This window comes from Panicum virgatum, chromosome 2N (genome assembly GCF_016808335.1).
Source record: "Panicum virgatum strain AP13 chromosome 2N, P.virgatum_v5, whole genome shotgun sequence".
NCBI lineage: Eukaryota > Viridiplantae > Streptophyta > Magnoliopsida > Poales > Poaceae > Panicum > Panicum virgatum.
In genome coordinates this window covers 41,158,046-41,179,564 of record NC_053146.1, presented here as the reverse complement: position 1 = coordinate 41,179,564, position 21,519 = coordinate 41,158,046, and the positions used below count along the sequence as shown (strand labels likewise).

General features: G+C 45.2%; 3 protein-coding genes and 1 pseudogene across 5 annotated transcripts; 3 read left to right on the top strand and 1 right to left on the bottom strand.

Moving 5' to 3' along the window:
• Window positions 1–1,143: 1,143 nt before the first annotated feature.
• LOC120660502 lies at window positions 1,144–3,568 on the bottom strand. 3 transcript variants are annotated; one of them, XM_039939048.1, is made up of 3 exons: window positions 3,056–3,568; window positions 2,030–2,164; window positions 1,144–1,649 (listed from the first exon to the last, which is right to left on the bottom strand). In XM_039939048.1, the coding sequence occupies exons 1-3, from the start codon at window positions 3,542–3,544 to the stop codon at window positions 1,464–1,466; spliced, it is 810 nt and encodes a 269-aa protein (XP_039794982.1). In that variant the 5' UTR covers window positions 3,545–3,568; the 3' UTR covers window positions 1,144–1,463. The 3 variants fall into 3 exon arrangements, with proteins under 3 accessions (XP_039794982.1, XP_039794983.1, XP_039794984.1); XM_039939049.1 differs by lacking the exons at window positions 1,144–1,649; window positions 2,030–2,164 and adding an exon at window positions 2,282–2,740 and having other exon boundaries at window positions 3,056–3,559; XM_039939050.1 differs by lacking the exons at window positions 1,144–1,649; window positions 2,030–2,164 and adding an exon at window positions 2,282–2,722 and having other exon boundaries at window positions 3,056–3,559.
• Window positions 3,569–5,160: 1,592 nt separating this feature from the next.
• LOC120662627 lies at window positions 5,161–6,374 on the top strand. The gene is made up of 2 exons (XM_039941735.1): window positions 5,161–5,593; window positions 6,183–6,374. The coding sequence occupies exons 1-2, from the start codon at window positions 5,161–5,163 to the stop codon at window positions 6,248–6,250; spliced, it is 501 nt and encodes a 166-aa protein (XP_039797669.1). The 3' UTR covers window positions 6,251–6,374.
• A 609-nt stretch (window positions 6,375–6,983) lies between these two features.
• Window positions 6,984–9,302, top strand: LOC120662626 (annotated as a pseudogene).
• A 9,149-nt stretch (window positions 9,303–18,451) lies between these two features.
• LOC120660501 (L-ascorbate oxidase-like) lies at window positions 18,452–21,081 on the top strand. The gene is made up of 2 exons (XM_039939047.1): window positions 18,452–19,372; window positions 19,911–21,081. The coding sequence occupies exons 1-2, from the start codon at window positions 18,620–18,622 to the stop codon at window positions 20,856–20,858; spliced, it is 1,701 nt and encodes a 566-aa protein (XP_039794981.1). The 5' UTR covers window positions 18,452–18,619; the 3' UTR covers window positions 20,859–21,081.
• The last annotated feature ends 438 nt before the right edge of the window (window positions 21,082–21,519 follow it).

The following is a 21,519-nucleotide window of genomic DNA, read 5'->3' as shown; positions in this document are numbered from 1 at the left end:
GCGGTATTGGAGTAACTACCGCACCCTCTCCCACAATTCGAACCCTTCCCCCTTGGTATTCACAGCATTCGCTTCCTCTTCTTGACTGGGCCTCCTCCACAGCGCCGCTCATCCATCCCTCCAGCGCGCAACCCCTCCGCCGCGGAGTCTAGCACCGCTCCGCCACCGCCGGTCCCCTCCGCCGCCGCAGGTCCTCTCCGCCCCCCTCCGCCCCCGAGTCCGGCTCCACTGCACCAGTCCCCTCTGCCCTCGAGTTCGGCGCCGCTGCGCCGCTCTCCTCCGCACAAGAGTCCGGCGCTGCTCCCCTCCACCCCAAGTCCCCGCGCCGCCCTACGCCGGCGAGCTGCTCCTCCTCCCTCCTACGCCGGTGAGCCACCGCAGTCCCATCCCTCCCTCCGCCGGTCGCTCAGCTCCATGGGCGGCGGATCTGGACTGCGACGAGGTAGGAGAGGGATGAACAGTAGAGAGAGAGGAGCAAATTCCAATTTCTTACCCTCTCACATCCAAACGTGAATTGAATTTGACTGCATCTCGTGATTCCAAAAGAGAATGCAATAGCCATCCAAACAATAGAATTGGAATTCTGGCCATTTCAATACCATGACTGCATTGGTATTAGATCCAATTCAATTCCAAGCTCTCCAATATATACATACAAACGGAGCCTAACAGACATTGCACTTGAGATGCCTTTGAATAGAGATGATGAACAAGGCCTTATTTTTGGGGTTGATGAAATTGCTCGGTTGGTGAAAGAATGTCATAGAGGTCCAGCTACAACCGTCGTTGACAGTGATGGTGAAGATGAAGAAGATGACACGCTTTTGCAGTATTGCAGCGATGATGAAGGAGGGAATACAACTGTTGTTGACAGTGATGATGAGTAGCTGCTACCAATTATTTAGCACTATTTGTTTTTGTATGCAGAATTTGTAATGTTGTGATGATGAAACACATGTATTGGAATTCACAAGTTTTCTGTGCGACAATATTATTCACTCTCTTATAATGTTTCTGTCATTGTGAGACAATTCTGTTCACTCTCTTATAATGTACAGGAATTCTTATATTTCTGTCATTGTGAGATAATTCTATAATGTCATTGTGAGATAATTCATTCTGTAATTTTGTTCACAGCAAGACTGATTGGATAAGTAACACATTTATATCACAGAACATAATATCATAGTACATTTATATCACAGAGAATAAGTAACACATAGTACTTGACACATAATACTCCTAAAGATGAGCACATACAACACCAGCTCACATAATACTAGTTGACTAGCAGGGACACAATTCTACTTGAGATGAGCACCTACATGACACATAGTAATTGACTAGCAGGGACATGATCGCACAGAAGATCCCTTCTCATAGAAACCAAAACCAAAACCAAAGCCTTCTTCTGTGATGGATCAGTTGGTGCTCCTTCGTGGTGCTACCATTTTGGTGACAGGTCAGTAGACTGGAATCTGCCACTTCTCGGATGCCTTCTTTTGTGCTGCTGCAAGTTGACGTTCAAGTGACAACTTTGCTGCTTTTTCTTTTTCCAGGGTATCAACAAGTCCACTGATCTTCACTTCTTTTGCATCTATCTTGATCTGCAACTTCCAGATTTTCCTAATTTCTCCTTGAGAGGTCACCTACATGTCAAATTCAGGTTGTAGATATTTCAGTGCTAGTGCTAAGCAAAAATAACGATATATACTATCTCTGCATGGAAATGGATAGTGCAGTGTATCAAATTCTAGTGACAAATCATCAATTTCATCATGCATAACTCCTAGAGTTGAAATGATAAAAGTGCTCATGGCTGGCACATATATTGCTAAAATTACCAATTCAGTTTAGCCTCCAATAATATTAAGTCTCTGAATTAAGTCTGACAGTTCATATATGAGACAATCTATACTGGAACAAGGCAAATATGATATTCTGACAGTTGAAATGCAAAGATAAAAATGATACAAGTCTCTGAATGCCAATAAGAAAAGAAAAAAAAGGAGTTCACGGATGGCACCACCTCCTCCTTTTTCTTCTTCTTAGAGGTCGTTGAGGAGGATTTGCCAAGGGTTGTCGATACCTTCTTCTTCTGCTTGGACCTGAAATCGCGCGAGGTTAGCCTCACCATATCTTCCTTGCTGCTTGAGGTAATCACCTGTAATTTTTAATCATACATAATCAGTTGATGAATAAAAAAATAGGCATGGTAAAAGATCATCAGTATGTAATTGTTATTCTCCAACATGGAAAGATGTGGCTTCAGTACTGCACATTTACAAGGCAAAGAGACAATACCACATAGATAGATTTCAGGGTTTTTTCAGAATACGCTAGTTCATTTCATTATATGACTAGCATGCACAGGTTGCCATTTACAAGGCAAAGGGACAATACCACATCTAACACGATTGCAAGGCAAAATGACCATACCACATATAGGTAAACATATTTACAAACTAAAAGGATGCACAAGTGCATCGACCAACAGCATCTACTTTTTTCCTTGCTTCTCTTGCAGTTCCTGAATTCTATAACCTGCCATACGAAGACGAGTACGCAGGAATTCCACATCAAATTCAAGTACACCGCATTGCATCCTGGCTTCATCGCGCTGGGCCAGTGCTTCATCACATTGTTGAATGGCTAAATTGTACTTCTGTTTAGCCTCTTTTTTGAACACCTCGAACTCCTTCCTCACAGCCTGAGCTTCCATCTGCACCAGATGTAATTCCTTCCTCACAGTGTAAGCACAAAAATTCACATTCTCTTTCTAAAAAGTCAAATTGTAGTAGAAAAGTATATATAAGTTGCAGCCAGGCAGCCCAATGGTCAGGTTTGTTCATCTGGTTTGTTCTAACCACTCCATGAGCTTGATAATTGCAACAAAATTCAATTCAATTCATCCAAAATTCGTTTTGTGAATGTGCACAGGTAGCCCAATGGTCAGGTTTGTTCATATGGTTTAGTCTAACCACTGCATGAGCTTGATAATTGGAACAAAATTCAATTCAATTCATCCAAAATGGTCAGGTCAATTGAGTCGTACCAAATCCGAGTCGCGGTCATCGCCGGACGCCGAGTCGCCGTCATCGCCAGAGTCCGAGTCGTCGAGGACGATAACTGGAATCGCGACCGTGTCAGAGTTGCCGTCGCTCTCGCTCTTCCGACCGCCCGTCCTCCCCATGCCGAAGGAGGAGGGGGAAGCGCGGCGCGCTTTAGCCCGAGCGGAGCGCTTCACCCTTCCGCCCAAGGAGGGGGAAGCGCTGCAAAACTTGCCATCCTTGTCTCTGGGTTGCAGCCGGGCATGCTCCGACCGCTTCCTGCACACCATCGAGGGAGGAGGGGTGACGCTCCGCCGCTCGCCGGATCGAGTTGGGAGGGGGGGCTCGTTGTCCTCGCCAGGTCTACGGGCCGGCATAACCGGCCCGTAGCGTCGCGCCTGTAGATCTTCCTGCCACCGCCGGCCATCGCCCTCTGCGGCGTGCTGCCCACCCGCGCCGCCGCCGGTGGCCACCCGCCCCGGCGCCGCTGCCATCCCCCTCCGTCGCTGGTGGGTGTTGCCTCGGCCGCATCGCCGCTCACCGGATTGAGAATGGGGAGAGGGAATCGATTGGAATGGGGGGGAGAATCCTTATAAGTGCCGTGGAGTACTATTCTTATAAACAAAATGAACGCAAAAAAAAAGATTCTGCCTGTGTAGCCCAATGGTTGTAACCTAACTTATGTCTGCTGGTGCCCGCAGTTCGATTCTCCAGGGCCACAATTTTTTTGCATTGTTTGCCCACTTAAAAAAATCGAAGTCGAAGCCCACCAAAAAAATAGTGGGAAGCCGGAATCAAACCGCCAACCTCAGGTTCAAACATGTAATGTCTTAACCACTTGGATCCAAGCATACGTGTGCTTTTGTGACACATGTTTTTCATTATATATAGACCGTAATTAACGTGCCACCCACTAGCACGTGGCAGCACCTAGATGGTCGCACGAAGAACAGGGACACATGGCGCGACAAGGTTGCTGTATACTTCAGATTTTCTTTTTTTAATCTGAAATATAAACTTCAAACTTGTATTTCACAGTCATATTAACTTCAAATTTGCCGATTCTTTTTTCTATCTTTTTGTAAAATTACGATCTTTCATTTAATATTATTTTCTGATGGGTTCATTGTGAATTTATAAATCAAATTTATATGACTGCATTTCTCCCATATTCGAGTACAATAACAACATATATTTGTACATAAGAATTGGTAATGTGACTTCATATTGTAAAATGTTATGCTTAACATGAGGTCATATCCAAATATGAAGTTCATACAAGTTCGAAAATGTTATGTGCTACTCAAATCTCAAAGTTTGAGTTGAGTTGTATGAAACCATATGAGAGATGCATCCATTTATGAGCAAAGTATACTACCTCTTTATCCAAATCACTTAATTTTTTTGGCAAACTGATGAACCTAAAATATGCTGCAAAACCAATTTTTACCATTTTTTATCACATTTACTTATTAAGATAATTGTTATGTGTGGTACTTTGGAGCAAGAAGTTTGAATTATCCATAGAAGGCAATAGAATTTTTCACCTGTCTCCTGAACATGGTTTAAAATGCGACATAGCAGGTTAAATATATTTTTTATTCAATTTTTCAAATATTGTTGCAAGCACCCATAGTTCAAATTGAGATAAAAAACACAAAAAAGCCCACTTACATGATACAAAAGATCAAATTTGGTTATTTTTTTTAAATTACAAGTTCATGACTGGGCTCCTTATTTATACATGGGAAAAAATGAAATACTCGTGATAGTTTTTGGTTTGCAAATTACTTTAAATGGTGTCTTATATATTTTTTATTTAGATGAAATATAGTTCAATTCCCAAGGGATTCATTGGCGCGTGGGCTGAATTCAGTTTTCTCTGCTCCCGCCCACTCCTTTGAGTCCTCCGCGTGGCAGCCCAAAAAAACTAACAGCCAAACTACGACAATACCCTCAGCTTGCTGTATGAAGCAGCCAACTGTACAAGAGTAGCTGGGTAAAAATACACAAACCTCATCCGCATCCGCCTCAAATACCCCATAAACCCTAGGCGGCTGGCCTCAAATCTCATCCGCATCTCCTCCTACTCTGCAGCCGCCACGCCCCCATGTCCTCCTCCGCCGCCAGCCGAGGCGGCCGCGAAGCCTCTGCCACCAGCCGCGGCGGCCGCGAAGCCTCCGCCGCCAACCCACCGCGACAGCCTCCACTCCTCGTCCCCCATCCCGTTGCGGCAGCTACGACCCTGCCTCCGTCATCCAGGCGCGGCAGCCACGGCTCCTCCTCCGACGCCGCGGCAGCCACGTCTCGCAGCAGCCAGGTCTCCTCCGCCGCAGCGGCGGCCACGGCTCTTCCTCCGCCATCCGGGTGCGCCAGCCACGTCTCCTCCACCGCCGCCGTGGACCACGTCGGCCAAGACTTCTCCTCCGCCAAGCCCGGATCCTCCTCCGCTATGCTCGGTTCCTCCTCCGCCGCCGCGGACCATGCCGGCAACAACTTCTCCTCTGCCATGCCCATGAAGGGTGGATCCAAGAATCCACAAGGTATGTGCTATTTCACATCTTCATCTTCTGATTGAGTGGCCTTGTGCTTGGGTGCCTTCCCTACAATTTTCTTTTCTTTGAAGTAGCTACACGAGAACTCAGGGACGAATTTTGTTTAGCTACACGAGAACTCAGGGCCGAATTTTGGGTGCCTTATATTCAAGTCTAGCAGTTAGGGGTACAATGAATTGGCGTGGTTTAGGATAGTTATGGGTATCCAAATCTAGCCGTTCTTTATTTCTCCATCCTCAATAGAGCGTTTCTTTTCAGGGCTTAGCTATTCATGCACCATGATATAGTAGTGGTTTTGTCCATTCAAGCTTCGGCCCTTGCTAATTTGGGTAATCTTTAAAATCTATCCACATTTATTTATTAATCTTCAATGCTGTAGTACTGGTTAAATTGGACATTCACGCATCTGTTGTAGTGATTAAATTGATCATTCAAGCTCGTATCCAGATTTATTTATCCTCAATGTTGTAGTATTGGTTAAATTGTCAATTCAAGCATGTGTCCTAACATTTTTAATCTCTTCGTACTACACCTTCCTAATAGGTTCTTAATCTGATCATGTTTTATATCACCATAGGACCGCCGCTTCATCCGTATGAAGAGGAGCGCCTAAGACAATGTATGCAGAACAGTGCAAGGTTGTAGCAACTTGGAATTCCGGGTTATACTGCTTGTTTTGCAAGAGCATCTGCAACTTATAAAGACAAGAGCAAGAAACATCAGAGAAGCAGAGAAGACTCTGAATCCGACTATGAGCCTTCACAAGAAGATAGTGCGGAGCAAGATTTGGTTGATGATGACATTTCTAAGGTGATAACTTTTCCATCGTATCAGGGCTTATCTTGATTTCTGTTTGGTAAATATAATTATCTGCAAACTCTATCCAATAATGTTTGCTTCCCTTTGTAGCAGGGCTCTAAGAGGAACATCGACAGAAAAACTAACAACCAAACCTCAGATGCACCACCTATTGGAGTGAGGTTTCGCGCTCGTAAGAGGGTGTATGCCGAGAACCTCCCTAATGAAGCTCGAAGATCAAAGAGAATTAATTCTAGGCCTGATGCAAGTCTTCCACCAAGTGGCAACCATGTCCCACCTCCATCACACCCTGATATGAGCCAACAAGTTGATCGACCAGCTAGAACAGGCTAGTTCTACTATCATGTTTCTCATTATATTACCTTTGATTAGCTGATGAATGCACTCTTACTTCCTGCTTTTTTTTAGATGAGGCAACTAATGTCGTACCACAAGCTGATGGTCACAACAATCTGGGCACCGAAGGTGATGCTTTCTTTTTGTCAATAAAATAGCTTTGTTTGCATGATGAATGTGTTCTTACTATCTGCTATTTTTAAATTGTAATGATGAGCTTCATGAGAACACCATGGTAGCGGATGCAAATGCCCAACCAGCTTGCAACACCCTGATGACTAATGAAGATAATTGTTTGTTCGTTTATTTGCCATATTGGATATTACATTACTAGTTTAATTGCTGAATGTTACTTGCAATATTATTAATCACTTACAACTAGGAGAGGATCGATGGAACCGAGGAGTTAATATGGGGCATGGTCTGCAAAGGATGAACCGGTCTCGTCGTGGCAAGCTACCAATTATCATACCTGAAGGGTATATCAGGCCTATGGTGCCTGATATTGCTTCAAAGTATGCAACTGAATGCAACATCGCTGTTAGGAACCATGTGCCTGTGCTCAAGCACTGGAAGGAATACAAGAAACACCCGGCTCTGATTGATCTTTTTCTGGGAATACTATGTGTGAGTACATTCTCCAAGTCCTTTCCTCTGTTTATAAATCTACGAGCATCATCTATTTATAAATCTGAGTTTTCACTGTTTTAAATCATGCACCCTATTGTCTGTTAAATAAAAATCTGCAATACTCTAAGCATAAAGAGATTCTGTATAGTAAATTTTCTGCCATGTCTAATAGTACAGCTGTGATTCCCTCCTTATGTTTTTTTCCAATAGAATCTGGTCATAAATGTCTTGAAAGCTATACATTTTCTCAGCTATCATATTTCTTATACATGTTCTTCCATCTGACTAGGCAAAGTTCGATATTGACACAAATGATGCTATAGTTAGAAATGGTTGCATTGAAATGATGAAGTCTGCAGTTCGCCAACAACGACATAGGCTGAAGAAAGACCATTTTGATCCTTTTCCATTGCATTTGGTTTCGAAAACTTCTCCTATCAAATCAACAAGTAATGAATAGTGGATGGACCTTGTAGAATCATGGAAGAGTCCCAACAAAATGGTATTCCATCCCTAAAATACCAACCTCCACCTTGTACATGATACTTTGGCACTTGTCTAATATGTATTCTTTATATGATGTAGGAGGCATGTCAAAAGAATAAAGACAATCGAGGCAACATCAAGTTCCATCAAACAACTGGCTCTCGTAGCTACCCGGTTTTTGTAGAAAACTTGGTAAGTGTCAATGTGCAGTTCATGTGTTAGCCTCTTCTCTTTTGTCTTCTACATAAGGTACAACTTTGCATGATTCACTTCACATACAATGTGGTACATACTAGTATTTCCATTTGCTGGTAGTGACTGCATATCTATTTTGTTGAATTGAACAAGTTCTGTCCTGTTTAGCAAATTTTTTAGCTACTGTAGATATGCCTCACATGCATGACTGTAGTGCTACCATTTTGCATATTTTTGACTTACTTCCATGCATGATTGATCAGTTTCCTATTCCCTAGTGAACATGTTTAGATGTCTGTTCTGACTAGTGAGTAGGCTGGTTTTGTCTTCTATGCAACTTTACATAATTCACTTGTCATACAATGTGGTACATAACTAGAATTTCTATTGCCTGGTAGTATCAGCATTTCTATTTTGTTGAATTGAACATGTTCTGTCCTGATTTACCAAATATTTAGCTGTTCAAATGTCTCAAGTGCATGACTGTAGTGAACCCATGCTGTATAATTTTAACTTTACTTTCATTACTGATTAACTAGTTGCCTATGCCCTGAATACAAAGTGAACATGTTGTTTACATGCCTGTTTTGATAAGTGAGCATGTTGTTCTGTCATTTGTTGCTACAATAAGCGCTATGACAAATTAAGTGATCCGGCTCCATATAAATTTTTTTTCCAGGGACATGAGTTTGAGGATAATGTGCCTGATGCATTTGATTTGTTCAAAGTCTGCCACTACAGTAAGAAAAAAAGGATTCACACCTGCTGTACAATTGGCTATTGTAAGTCACCTCTGATGGTTACATTCTGAATTGATTATTTCAACCTTAAAGGATATTGTAAGTCACCCATGATCTTGAACCATATTTTCTGCTTGCTTCCTTGCTAGACTGAAATGGAAAACTAGCTGGCAGCAGAACCACCAGAAGGTGAAGAACCCAAGTCAAAGGCTGAGGTTGTAGCTGATGTGCTTGAGCGCAACAGCAAGAACAATCAGTTCCTTCAGAAAGTGGGGCTACAGGCTGAACAACGACCAAGGATCAGTGGACGTGATGCTACAGCACAACTGGAAGCAGAGAAGATGGCAAATGCTGGTCTTCGATCAATTATCAGGAACCAATCAAAGCAGCTGGAGGAAGTTGAATAGGCAAGGATAAGGGACAAAGAAGAGATGAACAAGAAGTATGCAAACTTGGAGGCTAAACTTGAGCTTTTGCTGGGTACAAATTGACAAAGCTTACTGACTTGCTATGCTACTTTTTGTTAGAACCAAACTTGTGTAGTTGCTGTCCATCTTTTGCTGTGTTGTGCACTGCTAGTCTAACCATTGGGAATTTTTGTTGTCAGCACAATTTTTGTACTGTGCTCTATAGCATTATGATTCTGATTTGAACTATTGTTCTGATGATGGTAATTTGGATGATAAATTTTTTATCTCGTGGGCTGAATTGTTTATTTGATAAATGGGCTAAATTTTTTATGGGCTTGGCTGTTTCAATCTGATTGGAATTGTAATGGGCTGAGAACGGCCCATCTTAGTGGCCTAGTATCAAAATGAATCCAACAACAAGTGGGCCAGGTATTTTAGAAAATGCCACATCATCAGCCATGTTGGCTGCCACGTCATTGGCCACGTAGGATGCCACGTCAGCCGCCACGTAGGATGCCACGTCAGCCGTCATGTAGGATGCCACATCAGACGCCATGTCATTGGCCACGTCAGCCGCCACGTAGGATGCCACGTCAGCCGCCACGTAGGATGCCACGTCAACGTCCATGTCATTGATAGTTGAACACGTGGCATTATTCGTGACAATATCTGTAACGTTTATTTTCGTCATAGATATTGGGCTTAGGTTGGGCCGAGTGAATTTCGATTTAATCTGTGACACTCAATACATGACGTTATCCGAAATCGTCACGAAATCGTCATAGATGATGTTTTGTGATATTTTTTCAGCAATCTATGACAAATTTGTTTCGTCATAGATTAAATGATTTCTTGTAAAGCGTACTAACGTAGGGGGGAGGTTCCACGGACCACGGGGCTTCTTGTGGAGAACTTTTTGCTGGATCCACTGCGGAGCGGATGGCGATGGGCCGCTGTGTGGCTGTGCTGCCTAGATGCAAAATGTTTCGCTTTTGACCAACCAACATGGATCAAATGACTCATGATTTGAATAAAGTTGGGACAAACCACAATGGAAAATATTCTCTTCAACCAGTATTGGCTATGCCACTGGACGCAATTGCAGCGCGGTGAGGCTCAAAAAGAGAGGATGATTCAGGCATGTCGCTTGCTGGAGATTTCGGCTCTTTATTTCTTTGCATCTCATGAATAACCTTTTAGTTTACGGATTAGCTATCAGCAGGTATACTTTATACTTTAAATGCTTTATAGAGAGTGTGGTGTGGTTGCTACTGCGTGTAATAGTGTTGTTCTGATCCCTCCTCGACGAGGAAGATGAAACTAAATAATTTTTTCCATTATCTAAAATATCAGAAGTGCCGTGGAACTTTTCTTTGATTTGACTGTTGACGCGTGCGTGCAACTCGAGAGACGGCCATCGACTTCGTGAGTTTACCACATGTCTTTGTGCAGCAAATTGTGTTACATCATTTTCTTGCAAAATGCGAAAAGATGTAAATACTTGCATTATTTAGTAGTGAGTAAAAAAATAAGCACCGTGTTGAGTCTAGGGCTTAAAGTTGGATCAATAGATTTTACCATAAGAAACCTAATGAACTGAGGTACACTCAGTTCTCATGCTTACTATCATATTTAAATTAATTAGTCAAATTATATAGCGTAAACAATTTGCATCACTATATTATTTGTATTGAAAGGGACAGGGATAGATGCTGGTTTTAATAGCAATGACATAATTAAACTTCAAGAGAAACTAAAGGAAAAAAAAAGAGACTCATCATATGTACCTTACGTGTACGACACAAATTGGTCGATATCGTGTCTACTGATGTGTATATCAGTTTTCTGAAAATACATCATGAATTGATGGAGCAGTAGGCATGAAGGATCTACCGAGAGTAATAAGGAAGAAACTCAGCATGTCAATATGTTCCTTACTGTGAAAAAAATAGATGGACTTGTCTGAACGTCTAAGTTGGCTAGTCTGTTGGGCTTAGTAGAGTGCTTAAGAAAACCAACCTTTGGGCTAGTCCGATGGGCCGAATGTTGTGCCACACAATTTGGGTCGCCAGATATGTACTGAGCCCAACAATCAAGTGGGTATGATGTATACGGATCAATACACGGCCCAGTCACCTTCTCCGTCATGCGCACATCCCCTAAGATAGCCCGACGTTTCCTACAATGGAAAATTAATTACACAATCCACAGGGCGTAAGATTCCGCTTTAAGACAATTCATCTTAAAGACAATATTGGGAGTGACCTCATAGTCCTAAACTGTTTGTTCATAAGGCATTTTTTTGTTCGAGGAAACAATGCAACAAATAGTGGCGGAGCCACAGTATGGCGAGCCATGGTGGCCGCTATACCTAGTGGCTGATGAACCCCTCACCCCCGGCACTAGTTCCTACGAGTTGCAGCCGTCATGGAAACCTGTTGTGGTGGAAATTGGAGGACGAGGAAGATACAACGTTTAAAGTTTTGGGCCATCAGCCCATGACCAAGATGAGCCAACCAGTACTGCAGCCCATTTCCCTGAAGCTAAACCGTCAACAATTAACGTACGAGGCGTCGACGCTCTCGACTGCCTTCGCGGTTCGTTGCCCTCTGTCGCCGTTCCGCGCCTCAGCCTGAAGCGTGATAGCGGTAGATGGGAAGCAGGGCCAGCGTGGAAATGGAGCCACCCAGTCAAGCTTCGCTAATCCTCTTCGAGACTCTTATGGCACTGCAGTCACTGCTAATCGCCGATGAGGCCCAATTTTTCAGATACCAGCAGAATTGGGAAAAAGAATCAAAATAAAAGGTGAGAGTTGGATTATGGAATCAGACAATCTTTAATTTATCCCTACTTGCATATGTTGTTATACCATATTTGCAAATGTTGATATATGTTTCATTCAATGTTTTCAGGGTGTGTTTAGTTGGTGAAAAAAATTTAAGTTTTGGTACTGTAACACATTTCATTCTTACTTGACAAATAATGTCCAATTGTGGACTAATTAGGTTTAAAAGATTCAGCTCGTGCTAATCAGTTAGACTGTGTAATTAGTTATTTTTCAACTGCATTTAATGCTCCATGCATGTGTCCAAAGATTCAATGTGACAGGTACTGTGCAACATTTTTTAGGAACTAAACAGGGCCTCAGTTGTAAGCATAAAGAGATTTTATAGGTTTCTGGGCAAGATCAGACCAATGCTTATGTATAAGGGGGAGATGGCAATGAAATAGAAGAGCATGTACAAATGTCAAATAAATAGAAGAGCCTAGACAAATGATTAGTAGTAGGTTCGCCATAGGTAGATTTTAATCCCGGCTTGGCAACAAACTCTTTCTCACTCTCTAATATAATATTCTATATGGTGTTGCCTGATGCCGTCTATGGAACCACTAATGTATTACCAATGTACTCGAATTAACCTGCAACAAACTAAGCTTGCTTCGGAGAAGTTGGCGTACGATCGCGTACGTTATTACCAAACTGGATTTGGTCAAGTTAAAGCCTGCTTAGCTTGTGCGCATGCAGCAGTATTCAGCAGTTGCGGAGCAACGATCATCGCACGATCTAGCAGGTGAAATTTATGTGACTAACGACTTACGTACAGCAGGTTCCAGAGCTAGTACAACTTACCATCCACGAATTGTGAAGCCTCAACTATCGGCCTATCGCGTTAGCCTGCGTACCAGGCCTGCGCGTACCCTACATACCCCGGCCCGTAGATGGAGCATTAAGCTCGCTTGCAATACACGAAGAATTAACTTACTCTGACGCCCCGAAGTCGATGTGAAAAGATCATGTAGATGGAAAAACAAGCTTCGCAACGGTCGACGACAGGGGAGCACACACAACGCCGGTCGGTGAATTGGCCGGTACGCTCACGGTTGGTGAGTAGGATGGGGAAACAGCAGGAGACTTGAGATTTTTAAGTTCTCATTTGCAAATATTAGGTGTCTAGTCCATTTTCTAATTTAACCAATGCAACCATATATAATCATATATTTGGTTCTCATTAGTAAATTCCTTCATGAATACAGACCACAGTAGGACATTCGATACAGAAGAGGGGCCAGATGTTAAAGGCGCTAGTTTTCTGATTACGATTAGCTACATATGTATAATATAATTGTTTTTACTTGAAGAAGATTTTGGTATCTGAATGTTAAGGCGCTCGTCAAATTTTTTGGGGAAACCTATACCTCCACCCGAGTGATTTGGAGGCTCTCCTCACTCGAATTTTCTTCTTGCCCATTTACACCTCCTCCTCCAACTCCGACGAGGTTAGAGCTCGGGTTAGGGTTCGGCATTGTTGGGGGGGGGGGGGGCTGTTGCTCACCGCCAGCTCTAGAAGGAGGGCCGGCGGCGGAAGGCCGGCCCGGCGGTGATGGTGGACACGGGGCGGCGAGGCCGGTGGAGGAAGACGGTTGGGCGGGGCTAGGACGGGGCGACGGCCGCGGGAGGTGGCGGCGATGGGTTGGCGCGGTTGCTTGCGTGGGCGGCTAGGGCCCTAGCCGCCCGCGCCAGAGGGGGGGCGGCGGGGCTCGGCGCAGGCACATGGAGGAAGAAGGAGGTGGGAGAGCGGAGGAGGAAGAAGGTGGTGGAGATGAGATGAGGAAAGATGAGTAAAGCTAAGCCATCCATTTTAGATCCAATGTTTCAGAAATTTGAGTGAGGATTTCAGTCAAATGACCAATAGCCAAAATTTGCACGTGCGCCCTTGCATGTGCATTGTGGCCAAGTCTATACGCACGCGTACAGTTGAGCGGGTGTCGACTTTTGCGTCAGTAATGTCAGGTGTGACCGTGTGAGTGCTACCTAATAATCTCTGATGCTGACATGTCAACGTCTATAGGGCGTTGATGTTTTAATTTCCTCGCAATATCGCGGGTACATACGGTGCGCAGAGACGAATGACCATGCATGCACTTCCGCAGCAAGTAGGTAAGCCATATGCATGCCTGATGAAACGAACGCTGACGACCAAGGAAGGACGTGGCGGTGCAGACGGAAGCGGAGCTGACGCAGTCAACATGCCTGCTAGCTAGCTGTAGGCGAACCCAAAATGATCCTTCATTTCGGTAATGCTAAATTAGGATGTCTGATGCGTAGAAAAAATCGGACGCTTCAACCCATGAATGTTGCAAAGTACAGATACTGCAATTATTATTTCTTTATGTTACACAGTGGATCTTGCATGAAGTATGATGTTTTGCGGTGGGAATTTTCCATCCTCGAATAGGATATCAGAGTCATCTGTGTACATATTTATTGATGTTGCAAGTGTTAATTTATAAAGTTGCAACAGTTATTTATCAATGTTTGCAACGGATCGTCTGATGAAAAAATAATTATGATTGGACATCCGGGCACTGGCAGTGCCAATGATATCCTTCGGATCGTCAACTATCCGTGCTCTACCAAGCAAGTGGAAGGAACATGCCTAGGAAATTGGGGTCCTGGTATTGTTGGATAGATTTTATTGATCACCTCTCTGTTTTTCTTTCATTATACTGACTTCCCATCTTCCGGTAATTTCCTTCCTGTATGCGGTATATTACAGATCAGGAGGCGCTCTTGCGCTAAGCTAAAATCGAGAGCCCTCTCGATTTAGATTTTGGATTATATTTTGTTTGGTCGAGGGAGGGAATGATAGCAAGAACTACAACGGGCATTTCTCACCCTAGTAACATGCATATTCGATGTAATAGTTAACTAAAACATGTATATTTCTAGATATATATATATATATATATATATATATATATATATATATATATATATATATATATATATATATATATATATATATATATATATATATATATATATATATATATAACTCCCATAATCGTGAAATTTGATCAGAAAAGAGATTATTAAATTATGTAACTAACCCGACTGAAATAATAACGCCAATCAGATATCTAGACCTTATTAAATAGACAATCAGACTGTGTTGGATGGTACTGTGAAAAGTAGGTTAAAGAATCCTAGTTTCATAATTAGGTAAATCAATATACGAAAATGTTAATGAAAATGAACTTACCACATGGCTACCTTGATTCAGTAGCAAGATTCCAGATGAATTAAAGTAAGTATAATCACGTTGGACAATAAATTAGTGTTATTCCAAAATTGAACACGCAAGAATAAATCGGATAAAGAACATCGAGATATACCAACATATCACATGTGAAAGTTTGATCTTTAATTTATTGCATAATAAATATGTTCAAAATATATATGCCTATACAAGCATAACACAAGGAGAAGCACCTCAAGCACAACGAGACCAGCAGCCCACGCATGCGCACATATGAATTTCACTTTGACGCACGCACTCATTCAATCATGCTTTTCATGCATGCAGGCGTCCATGCATTTCATATATAGCGCACGGTGCAATCATACATATATTCCATGCACACGCCATGCATTTCATGCATGCACAAATATGGTATTCCTCCCGTTTTAAATTGTATATTGTTTTAACAAATATAAATACATAATTTTTGCCATATATATAGATATAGTGTTTATCTAGCTGGGTGCATAGCAAATTAAAACGCCAAAATCTATGTATCTCGATTTGCCAAAACAACCTACATTTGTTGGTAGCTGAACAAAGCGAATGGAGGGAGTATTCCACAGCGCTTGCTGCACCACAACCAGTCAGACCGTACCACTGGCAGTTGTGTTCGGACATCTACTTGGGTAAGGCTGGATGAAAAAACTCGTAACTCGCTAGCTCGCTCGACTAGCTTGTTAATAGATGAAAAAACTCGTAACTCGCTAGCTCGCTCGACTAGCTTGTTAATAGCTCGGCTCAAGTTTGACTCGTTTTATAATGAGCCAGCTCGGTTTATATCAAGCCAGCTCGAGCAGCAACTGAATTGACTCGGCCCATATGGCCATACATCCCTCGGCAGCTTGTCGTAGCCCAATCGTGAAACCCTAACCTTATACACCTCACGATCAGGCAGTCGACACCACTTATTTTGCTTTGTGAACGGGTGATGTGTAAACTGTATCAGTGTGACTATCGTGGATTCATCGTCATCGTTGTGGTGGGTTGGCTGGACAAAAACATTGTGGGATTGTGGATCAATCGATGGATGAATTATATTCTCTATTGTTAAAATTATAAGTACTTTGTGTCTGTTGTTCACTTTCTTTTATAATCTCCCTATACTGTAGTTTTATGATTTGAATCGTGAGCCAAAGGAGCTAGCTTGAGCTTTTTGAAGAGCCGAGCCTAACTGGTCTACTAGCTCGATTGTATAACAAGCCTAGCCGAGACAGTGTGTTAACAAGCCGAGCTATAACGAGCCGAGCTGGCTCGATATCCAGAACTTGCGTGTCAGCAAGACAGCAACTCCTCGATCGGGTGCACCGTTTCGTATGTAGTGCAGAAAAGCCGAATAGTGCAGGATCCTGACTAATGGCAGCCACGGTCAACGTGCCTGACAAACCGGGCTACGGCGCAAGTTAGAAAACTTCCGTTGAGCAAGTATGAAGTGTAAGCGGATTGTATAAATCGTTATATCAGATGGAGGAGAGATAACAGGAGACAGGATAAACAGCTGTAAGCATACAGTTAGGTTCCAAGATGCCGGTATTAACGATGTAGCTTATTTAACTATTATTAGGGCCGTACCGGCAAATTCGAAGGCCCTGTGCGAAACTATGAATTTGGGTCCTGCTGATAGACACAGCCAATACGCACTAGCCAGGGTGCCAGGCCACACAACACTACTACAGAATAGGCATTTGTTCCAGGCCATTTGTCCCGAGTACCTTTGGGCCCGGGACATAAGATGGCTTTTGTCCCGGGTCCAACGGCTAGCCGGGCCAACATGGGGGACAGAGGCTTTTTGTCCCGGGTGGAGCCACCAACCCGGACAAAAGGCCCCCCTTTTGTCCCGGTTGGTGGCTCCACCCGGGACAAAAGGCCCAACCCTTTTATCCCGGGTGGTAACACCAACCCGGACTAAAGGGTGACCCTTTTGTCCCGGTTGGTGTTACCAACCCGGACAAAAGACCCCTCCATGTGATAGTTCAAAAGGAAGTTATTCTATACTGAGTCACGTGTACTACTTAGGTGAGTTGGCAAGAAAACCATGCGCTAGGCAAGAGGTCTTGGGATCAAATCCCGTGGTGTGCAAAAATTTTTTTAACGTCAGGCACATTTTGTCCCGGTTCTGCCACCCGTCCCGGAAGCCTTGTCCCGGTTCCAAAACCGGGACAAAAGCCAGTTTGAAACCGGGACAAAAGGCTGAATCTGTAGTAGTGCAAGCAGGACGTCTGGGTGTTGCGTCGCTCGATCGCTGCGGCCTTAGCGAAGTCCTGAAGGCAGAAGTGCAGATGTCGCGACTCACATCGTGCCTGGCGAGCAGTGACGGCGGAAAAGGAAATGATCGCGTTGCGGTTGAAGTCTGGAAGGCAGAAGTACAGACGTCACGACTCACATTGTGTCTCGCGAGCGGTGACGGTGGAAGTGGAAAGGATTGCGTTGTGGTCTGCAGATTGGATCTAAAGAAAACAATCGAGTGGCATGTTTTCTCTTTTGTGGCATATTTGGACCACATTTTGCTTCGTATTAAACTAAAAGATAACTAAAATAAATACTACTGTATAACTATACCTAGTATACTCGTTATATTTTGGGGGGCCTGAAATTTGGAGGCCCTGTGCGGTTGCATGAGCCGCACGGGCTTAGATATGGGCCTGCGTATTATATACGAGTGCGCTGTTAGATTGAGTGTAAGGTTCTAGCATAAAATAAGGTGCGGCTAAATTATTAGCTGCGCTCCAGTCTCAAAGCATGATTTCATCGCATAAGCAGGATGAGTTTCATGGGATGAAACTTCTCTCACATCCTCTGAAACTCTCCCTTCTCTCTTTTCATAAATATCCTACCACATTAGCAAAATTAAATGCCCATAAAATTTTCACAAAACTCCATTGAGACTGACCTTATAATATAATACTAAGTTTCCATTGATGTCCGGACCGCCATTGAATTATTACTGAAATGTAGAGCTTCTCCAGTCGTCTGAACATATGCATGTCACGAAATGGTAGAGATTTATTTGCGTCAATGCGTCGCTTGGTTGGTATGATTTAAGAACGAACGTGGCGACTGTTTCAAAACTGCACGCGCAAACATCTCCAGGACTGCTCTATAAATTCTCTGCTACCTTTGCAAGGTCGTCACACAACCACTTCCAGAGCTAACCTCAGCAAGGCACACCAGAGTACCAGACGTCAAGACCACCAGACAACCTGACCTGCCACCGGGCCGGAGCCCCATTTGAAAAGTTTGCGACGGAGGAAGAGAGAAGCTGAGCTGAACGCCAGTACTCAACGGCTGCCGAGTGCCGATCGAGTGGCGACGACCATGGCTTCCCTGCGGGAAACCGGGCGGCGCCTCCTCTGCTGCTTCTTCCTCTGCCTCTCGCTGTCCGCGGCCGCGCGCGCGGCGACGCTAAACCACGAGTGGGAGATCAGCTACCAGTTCAAGTCCCCCGACTGCGTGTGCAAGCTCGCCGTCACCATCAACGGGCAGACTCCCGGCCCGACCATCCGCGCCACGCAGGGCGACACCGTCGTGGTCAGGGTGAGCAACTCGCTGCTGACGGAGAACGTGGCCATCCACTGGCACGGCATCCGGCAGATCGGCACGCCCTGGGCCGACGGCACCGAGGGCGTCACGCAGTGCCCCATCCTCCCCGGCGACGTCTTCACCTACACCTTCGTCGTCCACCGCCCGGGCACCTACATGTACCACGCCCACTACGGGATGCAGCGGTCGGCGGGGCTCTACGGGCTCATCGTCGTCGCGGCGGCGCCCGGCGCGGAGCCGTTCGCGTACGACGGCGAGCACGAGGTGCTGCTCAACGACTGGTGGCACAACAGCACGCACGAGCAGGCGACCGGGCTCGCGTCCGTGCCCATACGCTGGGTCGGGGAGCCCCACTCGCTGCTGATCAACGGCCGCGGCAGGTTCAACTGCTCGGCGGCGGCGGCGGGCACCTGCGACGCCACCCTCCCCGAGTGCGCCGCGCCGGTGTTCGACGTCGTGCCCGGGAAGACGTACCGGTTCCGCATCGCCAGCCTCACATCCTTGTCTGCTCTCAACTTTGAGATCGAGGTACGCTCCTGGACGGTCGCGCCAATATCAATAGTCAATTCACGTTAGAGCTAACGACTTATTGGTGATAGGACGGACCTCAGCACAGCGTTTTTCAAGTTGTTCTTATCTGGTGGTGTTTTGCTTTTGTCTGCACCGTCGCTTTCAACGCTCACTAACCCTTTTCACAACCACCGGGAAACTGTGTCGAAATGAAGACCGACGACGATAGAGGATTGTTTGGTGATGATCAATGGATGGCTTTGAAGTTTAAAATACTATCAGTCATTTTCGTGGAAGTTACCTCTTGTGAACGTTCGATGTTTTAACAACCATGAATGCAGCATGTTACTCTATGGTAGTATTCAGTTACTATATTTTCAAAATAATTTATGTGTGGCTGAATTGGTATCTTGTCTTCTGCCGGTTCCGTTTAAAAAAAATGGTATCTTGTGAAAACGACAATGATCAAAATAAGCTTCATATCCTTGACAGAAGAAAGTGTAATGTAAATATTAACCACCAACTAATTCCTTGACCAAATGCATCATGCATGCAGGGCCACCCTATGACTGTGGTTGAGGCCGACGGGCACTACGTAAAGCCGTTCGTCGTGGACAGCCTCAGCATCTACTCCGGCGAGACCTACTCCGTGCTCATCAAGGCCGACCAGGACCCCAACCGCAACTACTGGCTCGCCTCCAACGTGGTCAGCCGCCAGCCCGGGACGCCGACGGGCACCGCCGTCCTGAGCTATCTCGGCGACCCGCGCAGCCCGCCCCCGACGCCGCCGCCCGCCGGCCGGGCCTGGAACGACACCATGTACCGGTTCCAGCAGAGCGTGGCGACGGTGGCGCACCCGGCGCACGTCGAGCCCCCGCCGCCGCGCGCCGACCGCACCATCCTCCTGCTCAACACGCAGAACAAGATCGACGGGCGCATCAAGTGGGCCCTCAACAACGTCTCCTTCAGGCTCCCGCACACGCCGTACCTGGTGGCCATGAAGCGCGGCCTCCTGGGCGCCTTCGACCAGCGGCCGCCACCGGAGAAGTACGCGCACCAGACGTACGACATCTACGCCAAGCCGCCGAACCCGAACGCGACGACCAGCGACGGGCTCTACCGGCTGCGGTTCGGGTCGGTCGTCGACGTGGTGCTGCAGAACGCCAACATGCTGGATGACAACAAGAGCGAGACGCACCCGTGGCACCTGCACGGGCACGACTTCTGGGTGCTCGGCTACGGCATCGGCCGCTTCGACCCGGCGGTGCACCCGGCGACGTACAACCTCAGGGACCCCATCCTCAAGAACACGGTGGCCGTGCACCCCTACGGCTGGACGGCGCTGCGGTTCAAGGCCGATAACCCAGGAGTGTGGGCGTTCCATTGCCACATCGAGGCTCATTTCTTCATGGGGATGGGCGTTGTCTTCGAGGAAGGGATTGAGCGGGTCGCCGAGCTCCCGCGGGAGATCACGGGGTGCGGGAAAACAAAGGGTGGCCACTGATGAGCGTACAGTTCTTTGTTGTATCATGTGATTAGCATGTAAGATAATCTTCCTGCAGCTTCGACATTTTTCTAGTAGTTAAGATTCTTTTGTTTGTCAATATTAGCGACTAAGATATACTATAGCCAACACTGACAATCTGCTTTGTCATTGTACCGCCGTTGAATCGTTGCTATGTGCATACATAATCCAGAGGATGATGAGTCAGGTTTGAAGGTTTTTACATCATCTTGTTGAAATGATCCCGATATAATATTTATGGTCGGGATTGGGATCTACCTGGTGTTAGAGTAAAAGACGAAAGTGGTGGCTATTTTAAGCCAGGGAAAGGGTTGAGCCAGGGGACCCTCTCTCCCCCTTGCTTTTCAACTCAGTAGCTGATGATTTTACCAGGATGTTAAGGAAAGTGGCGAAGGCAAGCTTAATTACGAATCTTTTACCAAGAAAGATCACTTTTTTTCCTTGAAAATGGTCTAGATGAAGCTAGAAATCACAAATGGTTGTTAGCTTGTTTTGAGCAACTATCAGGTGTGAAGATTAATTATGGTAAAAGTAATTTAGTCACTAGGAGTTGGAGGAGAACACAACACAAATGACTTGGCAAAGATCTCCTGCTGCCAGTGGCGAATCTAGCCAACACATCTAGAGGGGGCTCATCTCC